At 56.5% G+C, this 22,184-nt stretch overlaps 2 protein-coding genes across 2 annotated transcripts in view; both read left to right on the top strand.

Annotated features, from left to right (window-relative positions):
* The window catches only part of KLHL22 (kelch like family member 22), a 43,983-nt gene extending 37,505 nt beyond the window's left edge, over positions 1-6,478 (top strand). Inside the window, exons 6-7 of the mRNA XM_036276803.1 lie at positions 2,279-2,512; positions 5,547-6,478. Of these exons, the coding sequence (XP_036132696.1) occupies positions 2,279-2,512; positions 5,547-5,912 (600 nt within the window). The 3' untranslated portion in view covers positions 5,913-6,478. The remainder of the gene's footprint in view (positions 1-2,278; positions 2,513-5,546) is intronic.
* Positions 6,479-10,424: 3,946 nt separating this feature from the next.
* On the top strand, positions 10,425-21,811 carry SCARF2 (scavenger receptor class F member 2). Its single transcript, XM_036277272.1, has 11 exons — positions 10,425-10,594; positions 15,736-15,794; positions 15,898-15,999; positions 16,221-16,740; positions 16,850-17,068; positions 17,206-17,334; positions 17,908-18,011; positions 18,091-18,208; positions 18,429-18,544; positions 20,000-20,152; positions 20,904-21,811. Exons 1-11 carry the CDS (start codon positions 10,425-10,427, stop codon positions 21,809-21,811), a joined length of 2,598 nt encoding a protein of 865 aa, XP_036133165.1.
* The last annotated feature ends 373 nt before the right edge of the window (positions 21,812-22,184 follow it).

The raw sequence follows: 22,184 nt of genomic DNA, 5'->3' as shown, positions 1-22,184 counted from the left end.
TTCACTCCATACATTGCTAATGGGAATATAAACGGTGTAGCCATGCTGAGAAGAGTTTGGCAGTGTTTTATTTTGTTTTGTTTTTAATAAAATCCTGTGCACACACAATTATTATGTACACATCAACTTGGCATTTTTTAAAAATTTGTTTTTCTTTATTAATTTTTAGAGAGACAGGAAGGAAAGGGAGAGGGAAAGAGAGAGAAACATCTATGAGACAGAACATGGATTGACTGCCTCCTGCATGCCCCCCACTGGGGATCGGGCCCACAGCTGGGCATGTGCCCTCACTGGGAATTGAACCATTGACCTCTTGGTGCATGGGTCGACACTCCACCACTGAGCCACACTGGCCGGGCTGGCTTATTTATTTATTTAATACTCACCTGAGGACACCCTTCCATTTTTTTTCCAGATAGAGTGGGAGGGAGAGAGAGGAATAGAGAGAGAGAGAGAGAAACACTGACGCGAAAGGGACACATCGAGTGGCTGCCTCCCACACTCACGACCCAACCAGGGCTGGGGACAAACTGCAACTGAGGTACCTGCCCTTAGCGTGAACCAAACCTGAATCTCTCTGGATTGTAGACCGACTCTAACCGCTGAGCCAAACCAGCCAGGGCCGGGCTGGCAGTGTTTAAAAGTTAATTTTCACCTACCATGAGACCTAGCAGTTGCCAGCCTGGGCATTTACCCCAGAGAAACAGAAACGTCTCTGGACACAAATGCTTGTAGTAGCTTTATTAGTAACAACCAGTAACTGGAAACAAATCAGATATCCTTCAACTGGTGCATGGCTAAACAAACTGGCTGATACTCAGCATGGAGTACTACTTGGCGATAAAAAGGAGTAAACTATGGATATCAGCATGGTTTGGCATAGAAACCAATCTCAAAAGGTTATATACTACATGATTCCATTCATATAATACTTCTGAAATGACAAAATGGAGACCAGATTAGTGGTTGCCAGGGGTTAATAAGGGGGTTGAGGGCAGGAAGGCAGTGGGTGTGACTATAAACAGGCAACAGGAGGGATCCTAGTAAAGATGGAAATATCCTCTATCTTAACTGTCAACACCAGCATCCTGGTTTTGATATTATACTGTAGTTACACAAGCTCTTACCACTATAACTACATGCAGATCTACACTTACATCAAAATGAAGTTTAACTTAAAAAACAAAAACAAAAACAAAAACCACTCCCCAGTCCTCCATCATTGATGGGTGAAGACCTGCCCACTGCCCTGTCCCCTGCTCTCCACTCTGTCTACATCTCCAGCCACTTGCTGTGCCGCTACACAGCTTGAGTGCTAGTGACTGTCCCTAGACCAAATCCTGGAACCTACAGAACCTGTTGGGCTCCTCTCCCAAAGCACAGTGCCCTGCCTTGGGGCCCAGGGGAAAGCAGGAGGGCCTTGCACGTGGGAGGTGGGAGGTAGGAGGTAGTGGGGTAGTAGGGACCAGTGTGAGGGGTGCCTGTGGTGTGGGCCAGCTGGGCACTGGGCTGCACGTGAAAGGTTGAGGACCAAAATCAAGGGCAGGGTGGTGTATTCTCTTCCCCTCAGAAACCCATAACTAAAAAGTACTCTTGGTGTTTTATTTTATTTTATTTTTTTAATCTTCATCCAAGGAAGGGAAAAAGAGAGAGAATATCAATTGGTTGTCTATTGTACGTGGGGGATCAAACTGGCAACCTTTTGGTATATGGGATGACTCTCCAAATAACTGAACCACACCAGCCAGGGCTTGGTATTAGATTTTTTTTTTACTTTTGCATCTCACTTCTTTCCTCATCATATCAGACACCATTTGCAAGCAAATATTTTGAAAGTGGGGTGAGCAGTACTGGAAGATTGGCTGGACATTGGGAATGGGGGAGAGGTGGAGGTAACTGAGGGTGGATCAAGGGGAACTGCTCTCCCTTTTCCTGTAACTCTGAAAATGATGCTTAGCTTTTCTTTGAGACACCCCCCCCCTCTTTGTATTTCTCTGTTTGGGGCAAGGGAAAGACAGATTCTGGCTTCCCCTGTGGAAGCTCAGGGTCTGTACAATCATTCCCATTAGGAAGAGGTCAAGGGTGGGTGACGGGACAGTACATCCAGCAAAAATCCAGGGAGTGTTCTTATCAGAATGTGAAAAGGAAGTCGGTGAAGCCAGGAGATGTCAGGCGGTTATGAGGTAGGAGCAGCCTTGGCAAGGGCTGCTGGTTACGCTCCTTAACTGGTCTCTTGCCCTCTCCCCACTTGCCTCTGTTCTCTTGGTGGCCCATGTAGGTGTATGCCCATGCTGGCGCCACACTGGAGGGGAAGATGTACATTACCTGCGGCCGAAGAGGGGAGGACTACCTAAAGGAGACACACTGCTATGACCCAGACAATAACACCTGGCATACTCTGGCTGATGGGCCTGTGCGGCGGGCCTGGCACGGCATGGCCACCCTCCTGGACAAGCTGTATGTGATCGGGGGTAGCAACAATGATGCTGGCTACAGGAGGGACGTACACCAGGTAAATGGGGCCGGGCTGCCTTACACACCTGTTGTTATTCTGCCCTTTCCAATTGTTATGGATGAAAAAGTATTTGTAATGTGTGCCCCTTTTTAAATTTTTTGTTTTATTTTTTTAAAGCAGTTTATAGGTTCACAGCAAAAAAAAATTTAAATGATTTGGTTTTTCAATTTGGTGCACAGCAAAATTGAACAGAAAGCATATAGAGCACAGAGGATTTTTAGGGCAGTGAAAATACTTTATGATATTATAATGATGGATACATGTCATTTACATTTATCCAAATCCATAGAATGTACACCAACAGAGCCCTAAGGTAAACTACAGATTTGGGGTGATTATATGTCAGAATAGATTCATTCATTGTAACAAATGTATCACATGTGGGGGATGTTGATTCTGGGAGAAGCTGTGTGTGTGGGAGCAGGGATATGGGAAATCTCTATACCTTCTCAATTTTGTTGCAAACCTAAAACTACTCTAAAAAATAAATTATTTTAAACAATTGAACAGAAAGCACAGAGATTTTCCATATACCCACGTTTCCACACACAGTCACTATGGACATCCTCCACTAGAGTGGGACATTTGTCACAGTCGATGAACCCAGAGTGACCATCATTATCTTCCCGAATCCAGTTTACATCAGGATTCACTTTTGGTGTTGTACATTCTGTGGGTTTGGACAAATGTCTAATGACATGTGTCCACCATTATAGTATCATACAGGATAGTTTCACTTATTTTTATTATTATTAGAAACTTTAATTATAAAATTAATATAATCACATTGTAGAACCTTTAAATACTGGAGAAGGGTGAAGAAAAACATAATCAAGCCCTATGTCACTACTTTTTTTGTTGTTATTAATCCTCACCTGGGCATATTTTTTCCATTGATTTTTTTTTTTTATCCTCACCCCCGTGGACATTTTTTCATTTTTTGTTCAGATAGAGCAGGAGGGAGAGAGAGAGAGAGAAACATCGATGTGGAAGGGACACATTGAGTGGCTGCCACCCACACGACCCAACCAGGGCTGGGGACAAACTGCAACCGAGGTACATGCCCTTAGCAGGAACTGAACCTGGGTCTCTCTGGACCGCAGGCCGACACTCTAACCACTGAGCAAAACCAGCCAGGGCTTTTCCATTGATTTTTAGAGAGAGTGGAAGGAAGGGAGGGAGGGGGAGATAGAGAGACAAACATCGATGTGAGAGAGACCCATTGATTGGTTGCCTCCCACACACGTCCCAGGGGATTGAACTTGGAACCCAGGCACATGCCCTTGACCGGAAATAGAACCTGAGACCCTCCAGTTCAAGGGCTGATGCTCTAACCAAGCCAGGGCAGCAATCTGTATTGTGTTTTTTTTCCTTTATTGATTTTTAGAGAGAGAGAAGAAGGGAGAGGGAAAGATGGAAACATCCATGAGAGAGAACATCAATTGTCCCTCACTGGGGATTTGGCCCACAACCTGGGCATGTGCCCTGACTGGGAATCGAAACAGTGACCTCTTGGTGCATGGGTCAACCCTCAACCACTGAGCCACACCTGCCAGGCAGTAATCTGTATTTTAACAACTCCACCCCTCAGTAGTGAGACCCACTGGTCTCTAGTATATTAGTTTCCTATTGCTACCATGACAGTTCACCACAAATTTAGCAACTTAAAACACTCACCACTGGTCTCTAGTATATTAGTTTCCTATTGCTACCATGACAATTCACCACAAATTTAGCAAGTTTAAACACTCACCACTGGTCTCTAGTATATTAGTTTCCTATTGCTACCATGACAATTCACCACAAATTTAGCAACTTAAAACAATATAAGTGTATTCTGGCAGTAAATGCTACATGGGTCACACCCAGATAAAACCCAGGTGTTGTCAGTGCATCTCTCCTTTATAAAGGCCCTAGGGGAGAATCCATGTCCTTGTTCACTCAGGGTGTTGGCAGATTCAGTTCTTTGTGGTTGTAGGACTGAGGTCCCTGTTTCCTTGCAGGCTGTCAGCTAAAGGCCCTTTCGGCTTCTAGAGACCCTTGCATTCCCTGACATGGGGCCGCTTCATCTTCAAAGCCAACAACAGCAGGTTGTCCTCATCTCTCCTGTCAAACCTTCCCTTCTGCTTTCAAGGACTTTTGCAACTAGGTGGTTCCACCCACACAACCCAAGATAACCTCCCATCTCAATGTCCACACCCTTAATCATGTCTGCAAAGTCCCTTTTGCCATGTCAAATAATACTAGTTCAAGAAATTAGGACATGGCCTTCTTTGGAGGGCCAGTATTCTGCCTACCCCAGCTGGAAAACCAAGGCTGGTTATTAAGTCAAAAAGGTAAGATTGTATGACTTAATACATATTGCCAAATTATTTTTTTCTTGGCTTGTCAGACAAGTGCATAGCAGTATAGCTTCATGACACCTTCACCGGCATTGGGTTTTATGATTTTTGGTTATGGTTGCTGGTTAACAGTTAACAATTTCTCCTGACCATTTATTTTGCATTTCTTGAGTTACTAGTAGATTGAACATTTTTTCATGTATTTGTTTACTGTTTGTGGTAATTTTGAAGACAAGAGAAAATTGATGGTCTTTAGTCAGCAAGCAGCTATTTCCGCATTTTATTTGCACTTTCTTCTGGTGTGGGGTACTATGGGGGCGTAAAGATATTGTGTGGGATCTGTGACCTCAGTCACCTTCAGTCTTATGGAGGGGAGAGAACCAGTGCCACCAGACCACGGAAAATAACAGCATGCCAACTGGAAGACGTCCACACACCTGGGGGCCACAGGCTGACTGAGGGCCCTGGAGATGGGACAGTGTCAGCCTGGCCAGTGGACAGGGTGTTTTGACACTGGCCCTGAGCCCTTCCTTCATGGGGGAAGGGTTTGCCCACAGCCCCACATGTCCCTCAGCATTGGTGTGAATCCAGGGCCTGGCCAAGATTGCTGCCCTGCCCAGCTGGCCTAGGCCAGGCTGGCAGCCCCATCCCAGCAGGTGCCCGGCTTTACTCCAGCCTTGACTTTGCAGGTGGCCTGCTACAGCTGCACATCTGGGCAGTGGTCGTCTGTCTGCCCACTCCCAGCGGGGCATGGTGAGCCTGGCATTGCTGTGCTGGACAACAGAATCTATGTGCTGGGTGGCCGCTCACACAACCGTGGCAGCCGCATGGGCTACGTGCACATCTATGACATGGAGAAGGACTGCTGGGAGGAGGGGCCCCAACTGGACAACTCCACCTCGGGCCTGTCGGCCTGTGTGCTCACCCTGCCACGTTCCCTGCTCCTCAAGCCATCCCAAGGGACCCCTGACTACCAGGCAGACCCATACTTCGCCTCTGAGGTGATGAGTGTGTCTGACTGGGAGGAGGAGTTCTACAACTCCAGTGAGGACTAGGGCTTTGGGGCTGGTGTCAGCAGGAAGGGAAGGGGGGTGGGAGCTCCGAGGGCAGCCCAGGCCAGAGCACTTTACCCCAGGGTGTTGAGACCCTTATTTCTGGCACTCCCCAGTGGCTGGCACCTGCCACTCTTCCTTCAACCAGCCTATCTGCCAGCTTGCAGCAGGCATTCGTGGGGCTCTGTAGATCTCAGCTGTGGATCACCATGCAAGGGGAAGTGCTCAGGAAGGTTCTGGTCCGCTGGAGGGGTTTACTAGACCTGCCCACACAAAGTGCGCCATCAGCAACCTCCCTGGTTCTGATCCCTGCTGGGCTGAAAAGGTATCTTTCTCCAAAGGGAGCTGGGTACTGGCACCTGGGTGAGGGGGCTGAAACATATTGAACCCACTTCTGTGGGCAGGGGTGGGGTGGGCCCCTCGCCTACCCAGCAGCCAGTGGCTTGAACAGTTGAAAGCTCCCAGGGGCTGGAGGGGGAGAAGAGATGCATAAGGTTGTTTGAGACTGGTTTTGGGATTAAGAAGATCCCCTACAGCTGGGTTTTTCTGACCCCATGTTGTTGATAAATGAAATAAATCATCTTACAAAAGGTATGAATTGTTCCTATGGCCATGGCCTCAATTCCTTTCACAGCCTGTCCAAGGCTGCAGCACCAGGAAGCACGGGTTCCCTTCTTGGGGAAGAGTGGCTGAGCGTACAGCTCTGGTGTGGGAGCTAAGGCCAGAGTTTCTGGGTGTCAGTGACAGGCCAAAAGCCCGGCTCAGAGGCAAGAGCACAGTACACCCCCTAGCTAGAAGGATATCACCTAGAGACCTGCCGCAGTCTGGTGACAGGTCGTCACCTGGCCTGCTGGAGTACCTTCTCTGGGGGGAAGCTGTTCTCTGAACAGCTGGCAATACTTCAGCCCAAGCACAGCTCATCCTGAGGTTTGGGAAGGGGGCTCCAGTGCCTGCGGAGGGAGACCCTGTCAGGATGGGCTGCTCCCCACTTCCTGGATCCGAGTGTGTGGCGGAGTGGGAAGTTGCACTTCTACAAGTTCACCAGGTGAGTTGAGTTCTTAGCACATCGGTTCCCTGGTGCAGCAGTTAGGACCTCTTTGGGCCACCAACTTTGCCTCTGCACCTCAGAGCTTCCACCTGAACATGCTCCTCTCCTGCCTGCCACAGGTTCTACTCCAGCAAACTCCTTCCACAGGCCTCCCTGCCAGCACCGCCCTGCAGATGACCTGTGACTTCCTCAGGCTCTCAGTCAGCTGGGCAGATCATGGAGACAACCAAGTCTTCTTTCTGTTGCTTGGTGCCTTGCCCAGAGCCTGCTGCAGCTGGCACCGTATCATGGATGGGAGGGGAGCAGAGAGCAATGTGAGCTACTTGATGGATGAAGGAGTGGGGAGAGGGACAGGAAATCCATGGCTTTGGGTTCTACTTTCTGATACCTTAAGGACTTTGGGGTGTGGGAGTGAGGCCAGTGAGAGTTGCTCCTGCTCCTCAGGGCCATGCATGTGACCGGAAGGAACTGCTGTCTCTTGGGGCCTGGTACTCCAGAGGAAACATGCCCCACTCCCTGACTCCAACATGACATCATACACTCGCACTTCAGAATGGCAAACCCAGTGTTGACCCTGGTAGGTCACTTCCAATGGGACAGGGTGGACACATTCTCCGGTTTCTTCTCCCTGTCCCTGAGGGTGAGGTGTGAGAACATGGGTGCAGAGTAGGGACCCATCACTTCCTGTCTGCCACCACCTTGCAGGCCAGGCTACAGTTCCTGCAGACCTCAGAGGTTTCTGGGAAGGAAAGCACTAGAAATGCTTTTCCTGCCCCTTATCTTCAATATGTCCCAAGCTTGTTGGTGCTGTCTCCCCACCCAGAGCCACCAAGGCCTGGCCATAGCTTTACAAAAGACCTCTGGTCTGCAGAGGAGGAGGGAAGGGTCTTTGATGCTCTGAGCATGGGCTGGGGTAAATGTGAGCTGTGGAAGGGATCCTGAAAGCTGGGCAGCAACCTGGCCCTGCCACTGCAACCTTGGGGCCCAGCCCGGCATTTGTGGCTGCACTTCCCATCACCTCCTACCCGCTGGCCTCAGCATCCCAGGCTCCCAGGCCCTGCACTCAGGCCTTCATTCGGCTTGTTGCTCATCTCTTTCTGCCTGCAAAATCCTCACCCTTCAAAGTTGACCTCCTCCAGGAAGCCACCCTGGCAGGAACTGGTCAGCTTGGGCTCTAGGCTCCCACAGTTTGCCTGTGTGGTGGTCTGTGGATGCCAGGGAACCCACAGCTTCCTCATCCTGGTATTCACCTAGCACCAGGCCGGGCATATGGACAAGCATTCACTCCACCTGAACTTCTTAGTCTCCAGATAGCCGTGTGGTGGGGTCTGGGACAGATATGGGCCCTGTCTTCGACAACAGATCTTGCCATCAACTGTGAGATGACCGCAATGGAACACATGCAGGAGGCTCAGCCAGCCTGGTGATGTCTGCAAGCTTGGGCCTTTCGGTGGCCCTTGTTCCAAGGCTGGGATGCTCCTTGTCCTGCAGGCAGTGGGGGACAGCCAGCTATGAGATTAGAAAGACTACTCTGGTTGGTACATAGATGGGGGTTGGTAGAGATCTGAGACATTCAGCAGTGAAGGTATTGTCCAGTGTTGTTCACAGGTGGGAATTTGGGAGTGAAGAGCAGTTGTGGGGAAGGGAAAAGAAGGTGATAGAGTTTGAGGTGCCTGTTCATGAATTCAGTCCATTTGAGGTGAGTGCTTCCAGTCCTGGGGAGTATGTGCCTCTAAAGCCAGGAACAGGGCTGCCACAGGCTGCTGGGCAGTCACTGCAGGCACATGGACCTCTGCTGGCCTCTGTTGGTGGCAGTCAATGGGGACCTCTGTGGAAGGGGCCCTGGCACTGGGAGGGCACAGCTGAGGTAAGGGCTATGCCCAGGAGGAACTGCCCAGAACTGGTTTGGTCTATTTACTTGTCCCCAAGAAGTGTTTGCATTTGTGATCACAGGGGTATGACTTCCTCTTCCAGTCCACCCACCTATTACCAGCACGACTGAGTGAGAGGCTCTAAACCTTAGAAGCCCCTTACCCTGCTCCCCTTTCCACCTTCTGCCAGCCTTCCCTGGACAGGCCCCTGGCTCAGCCAGCCTGGTGATGTCTGCAAGCTTGGGCCTTTCGGTGGCCCTTGCTCCAAGCCTCTTCCTCCAGTCCCACCTTCTACCCTGACCGGCCTCCACATAGCTAAGGAAAGACACCACTCCTCCCTCCTCAGGGTGTCTGCATACAGCCTGCTTCCCAAGAGAAGGCAGGTACCCTCTCCCTGCACAGGACCTCCTGCCAACTCTTAAGCCCTCAAAACACATGCTCATCTTTACTGGGACCAGGCTGTTCCCCTTGTTCCATCCCCAGGCCTCCCCACCTACCCTGCCCTATGGGCCCTGGGGTTGGATCTGCCATCCACCAAAGCACCAGACACCCTTCTACATCCAGACCCAGAGTTCCTCTTCCACCTGGTCCTCCTAGGCTCTGTCCCTCTCAATCTTGTTCCCCTTCCTCCTTACTGCTGCCACTGCTCTGCTCAAGCTGTCACCCACTGCCCTGCTGATGCAGGATTTCTCAAGTTTCTGGCCCTGACTCCACCTCTGGACTTCTCCCTCCGGTGATCCAGCAGCCTTCTCAAGCAGAATCACTTTCCCAGGCTACCCAGACCCTTTTCAACCCCTGGCAAGGATTCCTGGAGCTCTCCCACCTGCCTCCTCTGCCTTTACCCCCACATTCTACGGGGGCCCTTGGCTGGGCCATTCTACCTCCCTGTCATCTCTCCAGTCCATCCCTACCGAGTTCTCCCTCTGGTCCAGACCGAGTCTATCCACAGGCCTCAAGCATCCTGCGCTGTCCCCTGCAGGTTTTGCATTGAGTCCGATGAAGGGCACCACAGGGCTTAGGGGAGTGTAGTGGAATGGGTGGGGAGGACAGTGTAGCACAGGCGGGCTTGAGGCCTCGACGTGGGTTGCCTGCGGGACACCTTTCCCTGCCTGCCCGGTTCCGAGGGGCTGGGGGGTGAGGGAGGCTTTGGTGCGTTCCGCCCTTGTCCCCCAGCCCCCTTCCCGCCCTGGGCCTGGTCGTACAGTGAGCCCGCAGGGCCGGCTTCTCCAGAAGGTCTAGGGAGGGAAGGGAAATAAGGGGGACCAGGGATTCCTTGGGCGGGCCCCTGCAGCCCCGCCTTCCCCCCGTGCTCGGCGGGCCCCCTCCAAGTTCGCCCCAAGTTTGAGAGCGGCCGCGTGGGGGCGGGGGCCGCGCGGAGGGGCGGTGGCGCGGCCGGAGGGTGGGGTCTGGCGCGCGGGGCGGGCGCTGCCGCCTGGCCGGCCGCGGCTGGCCCCGGATCAGGGAGCCGATGTGGAATTTCCTGCCCGGCCCGGCGCCCCTCCTGCCGCCCCCCGCCCGGCCGCGCACTCCGCTTCCGGCCGCTCTCGCAGCGGCCGCACCCGCGCCCGCGCCCGCCCCGCGCCTGCCCCGCGCCGCATGGAGGGCGCAGGGCCCCGAGGGGCTGGGCCGGCGCGGCGCCGGGGAGCCGGGGGGCCGCTGCCGCCGCTGCTGCCGCCGCTGCTGTTGCTGCTGCTCTGGCTGCTGCCTGGCCCCGCGGCGCCCCAGGAGCTGAACCCGCGCGGCCGCAACGTGTGCCGTGCGCCCGGGTAGGAGCCCGGCCTGGCTGGGGGAGGGGGGCCTAGGAGTACGCTCCGGGCCGGGGGAGAGGGGATGCCCGGCCTGGGGAGGGGTTGGGCATCCGGGACCTCCCTGCGCCAAAAGCGCCGGCCCCTTCAGCCACCCTCGCCGACGCCGGCTACGCTCCAGGCCGAGACTGGGCTCCGGGCCACGACGGAGCATCCGAGGATACCCCGGACAAGAAGTCAGCAGAGGGGAGAATGGAGTGCATTGGGCGCCGGGAAGGGTGACACACGGTGTCCGAGGTTTCAGACCTAGAAAAAGGACACTTGGGCCGGGTTCTGAAGGCCATAGAGAGAGTAGGGGAAAGGCATTCCAAGCAGATGGAATGGTATGTGCAAAGGCCCGCGGCACGAGTATGACTCCAGTTAAAAGGGAAACTGAGGTCGAGGGGAGATGGAGCTGCGCTGTAGAGAGGTAGGAGCCGGGAAGGTCCTGAGGCAGTCGAGACTCGGAAGGACAGATCTGTTTCTTAGAAAGAGCGGGTGCGGGTGGGAGAAGGGTGGTGATAGAGGCGGGCACCGAAGAGCCTGCGCTCAGACTGAATCAGAAGCGGGAATTGAAAGGACAATGAGGTGCTTTGGGGTCGGGAGGATGTGGAACTCCCGGGTGGGGATACTGGGACGCCACGAGGAGCCGGCTGGGGACGCCAGTGTGGGACAGGCACGGGACAGGCCCTGCAGAAGGGCGGTGGGCCCAGGACCTTGCGCGGAGGGCGAAGATCAGAGGCCAGGATGCTAGTATTGGGCACAGGAGTTGGAGGATCCGGTCGGCCAGTCAGAGGCCACGGCGAGGTCACGGACATCTCCGAGTTAGGGCAAGGAGCCGGCGTGCGGGGGTGACTTGGAGCGTGTGGGGAGGTGCCGCACGGGCTGGAAGCTGGAGAGGCTGCCTCGGGGCTCCGGGTTGGGTCCTGTCGAGGCGCCCTGGGCCACAGAGCCCTGGGAGGCCGCGTCCGGGGGGCTCGGCCATCGCCCCAGACAAGGGGCTGTGAGGGGGCCGCGCGGGGTTTCCGAGCTTGGATCTCGAGGCGCGCAGACCCCTCCCCGCTGCGAGCCCCGCCTCCGGGGCGGGGGCCTGCCTGGCCCGCCATCTGCTTCGCATCGACGCCGACACAGCCTCCCGGGCCTCCCCGGCCCCAGGAATGCAGCGGCGGTGGCGGGCGAGGCCTTGCATGGAGAGGGGGAGGGCGCGATCGCCGCGGGCCCTGCCTATCTTCCTCAGCCGTTCTTCCCCTTGGGGTCGGTGCTGGGGGATCCGGTGGCATCGACTGGAGCTGTCGAAGCCTGAGCCTTTCTCTCCCACTCCCCGTCGCCCAGAGACCTCCCCACGAGGCAGCCTTTTCTAGTAGCCAAGAGCCCGGGTTTGGGTTTCAGATCCTGTTGCTACCTCTCTCCACCTGTGTGGCCCAGGGCAAATAATTTCACCTCTCTGGCCCTGTCTTCGCCTCTGTCAAATGGGATTGGTGATGGCCCCTACCTCATGGATTGGAGGGGAGATGACTAGGATCATGTGTGGAACTGGTTAATGGGAAGGACAGCCACTTTGGGCACTGCCCACCCGGGGTCTTTTGTTATCTTCCGAAGGCTCCCACCAGCAGTTCCCTTTCCCCAGAGGTGGGAGGACCAGGGAGGGGAGTAAACAGTCAGTAAAATCCAATGCCATCTCCTATGTGCCAGGCCTGTGGTTGGTGCAGAGGTACAACCTGAGAGACAAACACCCCTGTCTGGGTGGTGGAGGAGGATACTTACAGCAAGTCATCTGATGTCTAGAAAGAGCTGGGGAGGCCGTGTTCAGCTGGGGAGTGCTGTTTCCTTTAAGGTGATCTGGTAGACCCACTGAGAGGTGATAAGTGGGCAGAGGCCCAAAGAAGAGGTGCCTGGGGTTAGGCCCTGAGTGCAGAGGGCCTACTGGAAGGACCATGGGGGCTGGGCAGAGCCTGGATGGTGGAGGGGAGGACAGAGTGAGGGTGGCCAACCACAGAGGTTCTGCCCACTACCCTGAGGACTTAGGCTTTTTGTCTGAGGGGCATGGGAACCCCCAGGGGCTTTGCACAGAGAAGGGGTGGGATCTGACAAGGGTTGGCTGTCAGGTGACAGAGGAACTGGAGGCAGGAGGGTGGAAGTGGGGCCAATTAGGCAGTCAGGAGAAACCAAGGAGAGCCAGGGTGACTCTCACAAGGCTGGGGCAGAGCAGGGGAGAAGTGGCCTGACCCATCCTAGATCCATTGGAGTGGTAGAGCCCTTGGATGTAGTGTGTGCTGTGAGAGCACAGAGTCCTGGGCACCTCTGGGGATTCAGCCTCTCAGCCTGGAAGAACAGGGCTTCCCTGAGATGGGGGTAGATTAGTAGTTCAGTGTTGGGAGAAGGGCCCCCTGGAGGGCTCTGAGGCATTGTCAGCATCTTTTTTAAAAATTTATTTATTTTAGAGAGAGGAAGGGAGAGGGAGAGAAAAATAGAAACATAGATGAGAGAGAACATCAATTGGCTGCCTCTTGCATGGCCCCCACTGGGGATTTAGCCCACAACCTGGGCATGTGCCCTGACCGGGAATCGAACTGGCAACCTCTTGGTGCATGGGTCAACGCTCAACCACTGAGCCACACCAGCCAGGCCATTGTCAGCATCTTTTTTTTTTTTTTTTTTTATCCTCACCCGAGGACATTTTTCCATTTTTTGTACAGCTAGAGTGGGAGGGAGAGAGAGGAAGAGACAGAGAGAGAGAAACATCGACGTGAAGGGACACATCGAGTGGCTGCCACCGCACAACCAACCAGGGCCGGGGACAAACTGCAACCGTAGTACATGCCCTTAGCGGGAACCGAACCCGGGTCTCTCCGGACCGCAGGCCGATGCTCTAACCGCTGAGCCAAACCGGCCAGGGCATTGTCAGCATCTTGATGGGACCTGGTGAGCTTCCAGAGAGGAGAGAGGCTGGGGAAGGGAGGGGGAGCAGAAACCAGAGGACGGGTGTCCAAGGGGGCAGAGTAGAGCCATCAGGTATGGAAACCTGGAGCCTGTTCAGCATGGGCTGGAGATTGAACTACAGTTTTAGCTGAGCTCTTAGTTTGTCCCAAATGCTTGAGACATCTTGGCATAATCCTCCTGCCAAATTCATGGACTCCATTTCTACAGATAAGAAGCCTAAAGCTCAGAGAGGTTAAGTTCTGTACCCAAGATCACACAGTAAGTAGCAGATGCAGGCATCAAATCCAGCTTACTGGGGCTTTACAACCAGGTTCCTAACCATAGAATCACATGACCAGGTAGAAGGTGACCAGTGCTTCCAAGACCATCCCAGCAGGCCACCTGGCAAAGCTGCCTACAGGAGGACATGTGCAGAGGCTCTCCTCCCAGAGACCTGGGTTCAGAACTAGCAGAAAAGGTGGAGGGTAATGGACCCACAAACCTGGTTCTACCTTTAGATGGGCACCCAGAGCCCTGGGGCAGGCCCAGGGGAGCCCAGGTCATGTGAAGCAGGAGAAGCCAGTCCTTTGTGTTCCCTGTGTCAGGTTTCCACTTCTATTTGTGGAAATAAGCCGGGCCGCTTTCCTCCACTTCGAGATTTTTAAAAATGTGTTTTATTGATTTTTTTTAGAGAGAGAAACGTCTATGTGAGAGAGAAACCATTGACTGCCTTCTGCACACCCCCCCACTGGGGATCAAGGCTGCAACCCCGGAATCAAACCCGGACCTCTCAGTCTGTGGGACAATGCTCAATCCTCTGAGCCACACCGGATTTTTATGGGTCCTGTTCCCCAGGTCCCACATCTGAGAGAGAATCAGGTTCTTTCACCAGGGTGAGGCCCTGAGGCCCTGTCGAGGGTGTGCTGATATCCTCGAGCTAGGAAATGGCTGGGGGGGGGGGGGCACGATGTGGGGCAGCTCAGCCTTTCACTTCCCAGCCTGGCCCACTTCCCCAGGGTGCTTAGGCTCCCTCCCAACCTCTTCCCATCATCACATCCAGGTTCAGATCCTTCTTTGTGCCTTTAGGATTTGGATGAAGTTCTGGGTTTGATGGGGCCCTACAAACTTGTGCCTGAGCATCTGTTCCTTCTCAGCCTCCTTTGCCTGTCAAATGTGGGTACACCTTTTTCAGTCCTCGTGCACCCTCTCTGGTGGTTATGGCTTCACTGAGGCAGGGCTTCCAAACATTCGTGCCCACACACCCCATCAGCCCAGGGTTTTGGATGCTGTACTGCCCCAAAATGTGACAGTTATAAATTATTTGCCTCCTACTGAGGTGATATCATGTACCTTGTAAAGCCAAATAAAATTAAACAAGATTTTAAAAACATATAAGTAGATGCCTTAATATCTCCTTCCTCCACCTCAAGTCTTGCCCTGGTGCACTGGAGACCTCACAGTTTTACCTCCTTTACTCTTGTGGAGGATTCCCCAGGTGTGCCCAACTTTCCTAATGCCGTGACCCTTTAATACAATTCCTCATGTTGTGGTGACCCCCAACCATAAAATTATTTTCACTGCTACTTCATAACTGTAATTTTGCTCCTGTCATGTCTTAGGCAACCCCTGTGAAAGCGTCGTTTGACCCCCAAAGGGGTCGTGACCCACAGATTGAGAACCGCTGCTATAGACGGTTCCTCCACTGAGTGGACGCTGTGTCCACATCCACCTCGTCCCGGGGCTACACATCTGCCTTGGCACTTAACCTCAACTGGTTATCCAGGATGCCACACTTGAGCGGGTCCCAGAGTCCCAGGGACCTCTCCCCAGCCCCTACCTTACTGCTGCCCCTCCTGGAACATGTGGGGTCTCTTTTTCTCAGGCCTACTGGATGGGGAGAGGTACAGAGAGTTAGGTGAGATGGGGAGAATGAGGAGACTCCTTGTTGAGAGGACTGGGAAGTTCTTAGAAGTTAGGTCTATTGGTGGTCTGCCCTTTGCCACCTTCCAGAGTCAGATGCTGGAGGGCTGGAATTTATGTCATTCTTATTTGCTGGGACTCTCCCAAAACTAAAGTCTACAACATTACCTGGCCTGGGTACACAGCAGGGCCTCTATAACCACCCCCCCATGACAGAGTAGAGGCTGCAGGGAAGCCCCAGCAAGGACGGGGATTGGGGCTCAGGCTCCTCTCTCTGTTTGCAGCTCCCAGGAGCCCACGTGCTGCGCCGGCTGGAGGCAGCAGGGGGACGAGTGTGGGATCGGTGAGTGGGACATCCTGGGGACCTGGGCAGTGGGTGGGGGTACAGAGAGGCGGGGATAATGTGGGGGCTGGATGTGGCAGCTCAGGGCCCCTCTCATCCACAGCGGTGTGCGAAGGCAACTCCACGTGCTCGGAGAACGAGGTGTGCGTGCGGCCGGGCGAGTGCCGCTGCCGCCATGGCTACTTCGGTGCCAACTGCGACACCAGTGAGCGCTGATCTGTGCGGGCGCTGGGCAGTAGGGTTGGATATTAGAGATATGGGCGGGACCTGTGAATGGGGTGGGGTCTGATCCAGGAACCTGATCCAGCTTGCGATGGGGTTGGGGTGGGGAGGTAGGTGGTCCGGGGCGACGCGGACAGGTTCAGGATGGGTCCAGGCTCGCTCGCGAGTGCCGGGGCCTTCCACTGTCTCCACTCGTCCCTGTAGAGTGCCCGCGCCAGTTCTGGGGACCCGACTGCAAGGAGCTGTGTATCTGCCACCCGCATGGGCAGTGCGAGGACGTGACCGGCCAGTGTACGTGTCACGCGCGGCGCTGGGGAGCACGCTGCGAGCATGCGTGCCAGTGCCAGCACGGCGCGTGCCACCCGCGGAGTGGCGCGTGTCGCTGCGAGCCTGGCTGGTGGGGCACTCAATGCTCCAGCGCGTGCTACTGCAGCGCCACATCGCGCTGCGACTCACAGACGGGCGCGTGCCTGTGCCACGCAGGCTGGTGGGGCCGCAGCTGCAACAATCAGTGTGCCTGCAACACGTCGCCGTGCGAGCAACAGAGCGGTCGCTGCCAGTGCCGCGAGCGAACGTTCGGCGCGCGCTGCGAACGCTACTGTCAGTGCTTCCGCGGCCGCTGCCACCCTGTGGACGGCACGTGCGCCTGTGAGCCGGGCTACCGCGGCAAGTACTGCCGGGAGCCGTGCCCTGCCGGCTTCTACGGCCTTGGCTGTCGCCGCCGGTAAACGCGGGCCCCGCGCCTGGGAGGGGGAAGGAGGAAGGGCAGGCTGCCTAAGGGGGCGGGGGTTAGGTGGCTCCGGGCCCCGCTTAGCCTCCCGCCCCTTTCCCAGATGCGGTCAGTGCAAGGGCCAGCAGCCGTGCACGGTGGCGGAGGGCCGCTGTCTGACCTGCGAGCCCGGCTGGAACGGCACCAAGTGCGACCAGCCTTGCGCCACCGGCTTCTACGGCGAGGGTTGCAGCCACCGCTGCCCGCCGTGCCGCGATGGGCACGCCTGCAACCACGTCACTGGCAAGTGCACGCGCTGCAACGCGGGCTGGATCGGCGACCGGTGAGCAGCCTGTGCCGAAATCGGTCCCAGTCCCGCAGGACCCCAGCCCCACCTGCCCTGATGGCCTCTGTGGAGGGCACTATGGGCTTGGGTTCCTTTGCCTCCATTTTCTCTGACGTTCCTCTCCGCGTTTCGAGGTGCGAGACCAAGTGCAGCAATGGCACTTACGGTGAAGACTGTGCATTCGTGTGCGCCGACTGCGGCAACGGCCACTGCGACTTCCAGTCCGGGCGATGCCTGTGTAGCCCTGGCGTCCACGGGCCCCAGTGAGTGCCCGGGGACCTAAAGGGGGTTGAGGGGTACGAACCCGACTCAGGGCTCCAGCCAGATCCCAGATGCTTCTATGTTGGTGGGACCAAGGCTTGATCCTTTAGCTTTGGCCCCCTTGCTTTAGCTAAGGAGTGACAACAGGCTCTGGGCAATAGGCTTCCGCGTTTTGAGCTGGACCCGGCGACCAGTTCAGCCTGTGGTCAGGGGGCTTCTAAGGACGGCAGGGCTGAGGTGACCCTGAGCTGGTGTAGAGCGGGCAGGGACCTCCACTTACAGCCAAGGTCTGATCTGGCATTCCCTCTCCCACCCACACAAGAGTCAGCCTTAGGGATAGGCACTGTGGCCCGGTGGCCACTCCCCAGGTCCCTTCTCACTGGTGTGCACGCGCCCCCACCCCACCCCCACATTCATTTCTAAAACACTGATCGCGGAGTGTATGCCCGGAGGTGGAGGTAGGCATCAATTTCTACAGAATGGAGCACCGGGACCGGAGTTGGCTGGCCTCGGGGGCAAGGGCGGGAGGAATCACCGGGGTCGCTGTGGCTCTCCCTGAACCTGCGCCTCCGCAGCTGTAACCTGACTTGCCCGCCGGGGCTCCATGGCGTGGACTGCGCCCAGGCCTGCAGTTGCCATGAGGACTCGTGCGACCCGGTAACTGGTGCCTGCCGCCTGGGTGAGTTGGTGAGCGGGGCGCCGGGTTGTGAGGTATGCGGGAGGGTACTGGTACCCTCGCTGACCCCAATACCCCACAGAGACCAACCAGCGCAAGGGCGTGATGGGCGCGGGCGCACTGCTCGCCCTGCTTCTGGGTCTGCTGCTCTCGCTGCTCGGCTGTTGCTGCGCCTGCCGCGGCAAGGACCCCGTGCGCAGGTGAGGCCCGGAGGGGTCTGGCTCTGTCCTGAGCGCAGGACTCACCCTGTCAGTGGCGCTGCGGGACCTCTCCCCACCAACCCCACCCTCTGGCAGGGCTCTGGCCCCGCCCCTGGAGCATGGCCCCTCCCTTTCTGTTTCGGCTCCCACCGAGATTGAACCTCCCTCTCCAGGCCCCGCCCCCAGCTCCGCCCCTTCACTCAGGCCCCCGCCCCCGCAGGGAGCTCTCACTTGGGAGGAAGAAGGCGCCGCAACGACTGTGCGGGCGCTTCAGTCGCATCAGCATGAAGCTACCCCGGATCCCGCTCCGCAGGCAGAAGCTACCCAAGGTCGTAGGTAAAGATGCTGGCACAGGGTCTCTGGGGAACATCTTCTCACGCAAGAGGCTGCTGGGAAATGGGTGTGAAGGTATCCATGTAGGGAAATGCTGGGCCTTGAAGGTTGATGTGGGTGGGCATGGGGAGGTGGACCAGAGAGAAGGAAAGAGGGGATGCTGACACGCGCGAGCCCTGGGAGGAAGGTAGGAGGCCTAGATGTGCAGGCAGGTGTGGGGCGTGTGTGGGAGGCCTTGGGACCTGATTCTGTGTGAGTGATTGCATCTGGGGTACAGTGAGGGCATGTGGACATCTGGGTTGGACACCTCCCCCCCCCCCCAGTCTGTAGGAGTATAGGTTAAGGGCTGGTGTGTTCACCTGGAACTGTAGGTGAACTATAGAGCACCTGTGCAAGGGAATTGTTGGCACCAGTTGACAGAAGGGGGTCCCGCCTGTAACCCCTGCAGTACCCTGGGTCCTTCCTGGAGCCCCCACTCTACCAAAGAACCCTGGGTGGGGAAAGAGGTGAAGGTTCTGCTTCTCTCCAACTTCACTGACATATACCAGGGGTGGACTCTCTTTCCCACTTGTTTCTTCTTTTTCTTTTTCTTTTTTTATCCTCACCTGAGGACATTTATCTTCAGATAGAGCGGGAGGGAGCGGGGAGGAAGAGAGAGAGAAACATCTGTGTGAGAGACACGATGGGGTTGCCACCCCCACAACCCCAAATGGGGCCAGGGACAAACTGCAACCAAGGGAGGTGCCCTTAGCGGGAACCGAACCCAGGACTCTCTGGTCCTCAGGCGGATGCTCTAACCGCTGAGCCAAACTGGCCAGGGCCCCACTTGTTTTCAAAAATGAGGGGGAGAGGGAGACTCAGTCTTCTGGGAGGTAAAGATGGAGACAACTGAGAAACCCCTTGGCCCACCCAACAGAGTGGGATCTTTGAACACAGGTGTAGGGGTGGACCCCACATCCCATCTGTGAAATGGGGTACTGGCCAGCCAGCCTGTGGTATTCCTTCATTGTGGGCTCTGCATCTGTGGAGGCCAGGCTGGGGCTGCAGCTGGCTGAGATAAGCTGAGCCAAAGGCAGCCTTGCACATTTGGGCTCAAAAATGTTCCAAAGCTCCCTGTGTCCCATGAGACAGGGTCTGAAGCCTGGCTTGGAGACTAGTGGCCTGTTCCAGCCAAGTGTTCTCTCGTGCCTTATCTCTTTTCCTAACACTTCAGCCCATAATTTTTCAGCTCCTTGGCTACACAAACTAGCTTTGCCCCTTTGAATATGTTCACTTTTCCTGGTTCACCGCAACCTATTCTTCAATCTTGGCCTAGTGTCACTCTGCTTGTTGAATTGCCTGTCCTACCCATAGTCTTAGGGTAGGGCTGGTGCTCTATCATTTGTGGCAGGAGGGCTATAGAGGGTGCAGGCTAGGGCAGGGCAGGGCCCCGGCAGCTGTGCCTCCCTCCTTCCCCAGTGGCCCACCACGACCTGGATAACACGCTCAACTGCAGCTTCCTGGAGCCACCATCAGGGCTGGAGCAGCCCTCGCCATCATGGTCCTCCCGAGCCTCCTTCTCTTCCTTTGACACCACTGATGAAGGTCCTGTGTACTGCGTACCCCACGAGGGTGAGTACCACTCTGCTTAAGCCTCCCTCCAGCCCAGTGAAATGTTCCAGCTTCAAAGATCTCTGTGCTCTGGGGTAGAGGCAGCATGGAGAGGAAGGGTGTGGTAATAATGCTGTTAACTGGGCGTTGGACTCACAGCTACCCAGAGGTCTGGGGAGATAGGTGGGCTCTCCTTTCTCTAACCACAGCCCAGGGCTCATTTCTGGGGGAGAGACCAGGCAGAGAAAGTTCTGAGCTGGAATAGAAAGTGGCAGAGTTGACAGGAGGGGAGGCCTATAGGTTATGGGCACACACCTTTGCCCACAAGCAGTAGGAAGGAGCCTGACTGGCTGAGATTCTGGCCTCTTTCCTCCCCTGACCATTGGCCTGGGTGACCTTGGGCAGGTGACTAACCTGAACCTTAGAAGCCTTGTCTCTTAAAGAAGGATAATGAATCCCTTTGCAGGTATTGAAGGGTTACATTTGATGATCGTGGCCTCCAGGCTGGGGATGTGGTAGGGAAGGGGTTCAAGGCCAGGCTGAGGTTGTTTGGGGCTTTAGCTGGGAACGTGCCTTTCAACCCCCAGCACTCTGGGACTAAGTAAACTTGTGGTTAGTGCTATGAATGCGACAGGGTTTGGATGCCAGGGCGACTGAGCACCAGCGAGGGTGGAAGGAGGAAGGGAGGAAGAGGGAAGAAGGTTTGCGCCTGGAGTCTGGAGGGCTCGGGCACTTTTTGTTTGCGGTGACTGCCTGGCTCTTCCTTTGTCAGAGGCAACAACCGAGAGCCGAGACCGGGAAGTCCCCACCGCCCCTGCCGAGGCTCAGGTGTCGTCCCCCGCAACAGTGACCACGCCAGCGTTGTCGTCGGACACGACGCCTCTCCCTGCGTCCTCTGACAGCGAGCGGTCAGCATCCAGCGTGGAGGGGCCTGGTGGTGCGCTGTATGCACGCGTGGCCCGCCGCGAGGTCCGGCCGGCCCGGGCCCCGGGAGAGGCTGGAGGCCTGTCACTTTCACCATCGCCAGAGCGCAGGAAACCGCCGCCACCCGACCCTGCCACCAAACCCAAGGTGTCTTGGATCCACGGCAAGCACGGTGCCACTGGCGCTGCCCGTGCGCCTTCACCACCAACCCTGGGCCTAGAGGTGGCGCCCAGCCCCAGCAAGAGGAAACGGACGCCCAGCGACACATCGGCGCGGCCAGAGGAGCCCGGCAGTCCCCGGACCCAGGACCCGACGCCACGGCCCCCAGGGCTGGCTGAGGAGGAGCCAGCTCTCGCCGCGCCGTCACCGCCCCGGGCTCGGGCGCGGGGCCGCGGCCCTGGCCTCTCGGAGCCCACGGACGCTAGCGGTCCCCCGCGCAGCGCGCCCGAGGCCGCTTCCATGCTGGCCGCGGAGCTGCGCGACAAGACTCGCAGCCTGGGCCGCGCCGAGGGGACCCCGAGTACACAGAGCCCCCGGGAGAAGCCGGCGCCACCGCAGAAGGCCAAGCGTTCTGTGCTGCCCGCCTCGCCGGCCCGCACGCCCCCGGCGCCCGAAGCCCCAGGTCCCGAGAAGGTGGCGGCGGGCGCACTGGTGCCCGACACCCCCCGGAAGAAGATCCCCATCCAGAAGCCACCGCGCAAGAAGAGCCGGGAAGCGACGGGCGAGCTGGGCAGGGCGGGCGCACACACCCCGTAGCAAGCGGCGGCCTGGCAGCAACCGCAGCTTCACCGGGCTTCGCAGTGCTGCATGCACCCCGCGTCCCGCACCCGCCCCGGCGTTCCCTCGGGGCGGCCCGGGCGCGGCGGCCTCGCAGGGGCCGCAGCCGGATGGGTCTGGAGGGAGCCTGCGTCTTTTTGGCTCAGGCCTTGGCGGCGGCTCCCATTGGTCAAGGCCTGACTGGCGCTTAGCTGGCGACTCCCTTTGCCTCGGCCGAGTTGTGTAGGGCTCAGGCCAGCCCGGGTCTCAAAGGTCAGGACCGACGGGTTCTGCCTAGAGACCACCTCTTCCTGGCCAAGCGTGCACTTGGCTGGGCCTGCCTTCTTATTGGCTGAGGCCAGAAGCACTTCTG

This window comes from Molossus molossus, unplaced genomic scaffold, assembly GCF_014108415.1.
Source record: "Molossus molossus isolate mMolMol1 unplaced genomic scaffold, mMolMol1.p scaffold_m16_p_22, whole genome shotgun sequence".
Classification (NCBI taxonomy): Eukaryota; Metazoa; Chordata; class Mammalia; order Chiroptera; family Molossidae; genus Molossus; species Molossus molossus.
The sequence above is the reverse complement of the archived record's forward strand: the minus strand, read 5'-3'. Positions and strand labels throughout refer to the sequence as shown.

Bases quoted from the DNA above. Each gene is read 5' to 3' on its own strand.
- SCARF2 (XM_036277272.1), top strand. From the start codon at position 10,425: ATGGAGGGCGCAGGGCCCCGAGGGGCTGGGCCGGCGCGGCGCCGGGGA. The intron at 17,069-17,205 runs GTGAGCAGCCTG...CCGCGTTTCGAG, and splicing joins GCGGGCTGGATCGGCGACCG to GTGCGAGACCAAGTGCAGCA. The intron at 20,153-20,903 runs GTGAGTACCACT...TTCCTTTGTCAG, and splicing joins GTACTGCGTACCCCACGAGG to AGGCAACAACCGAGAGCCGA.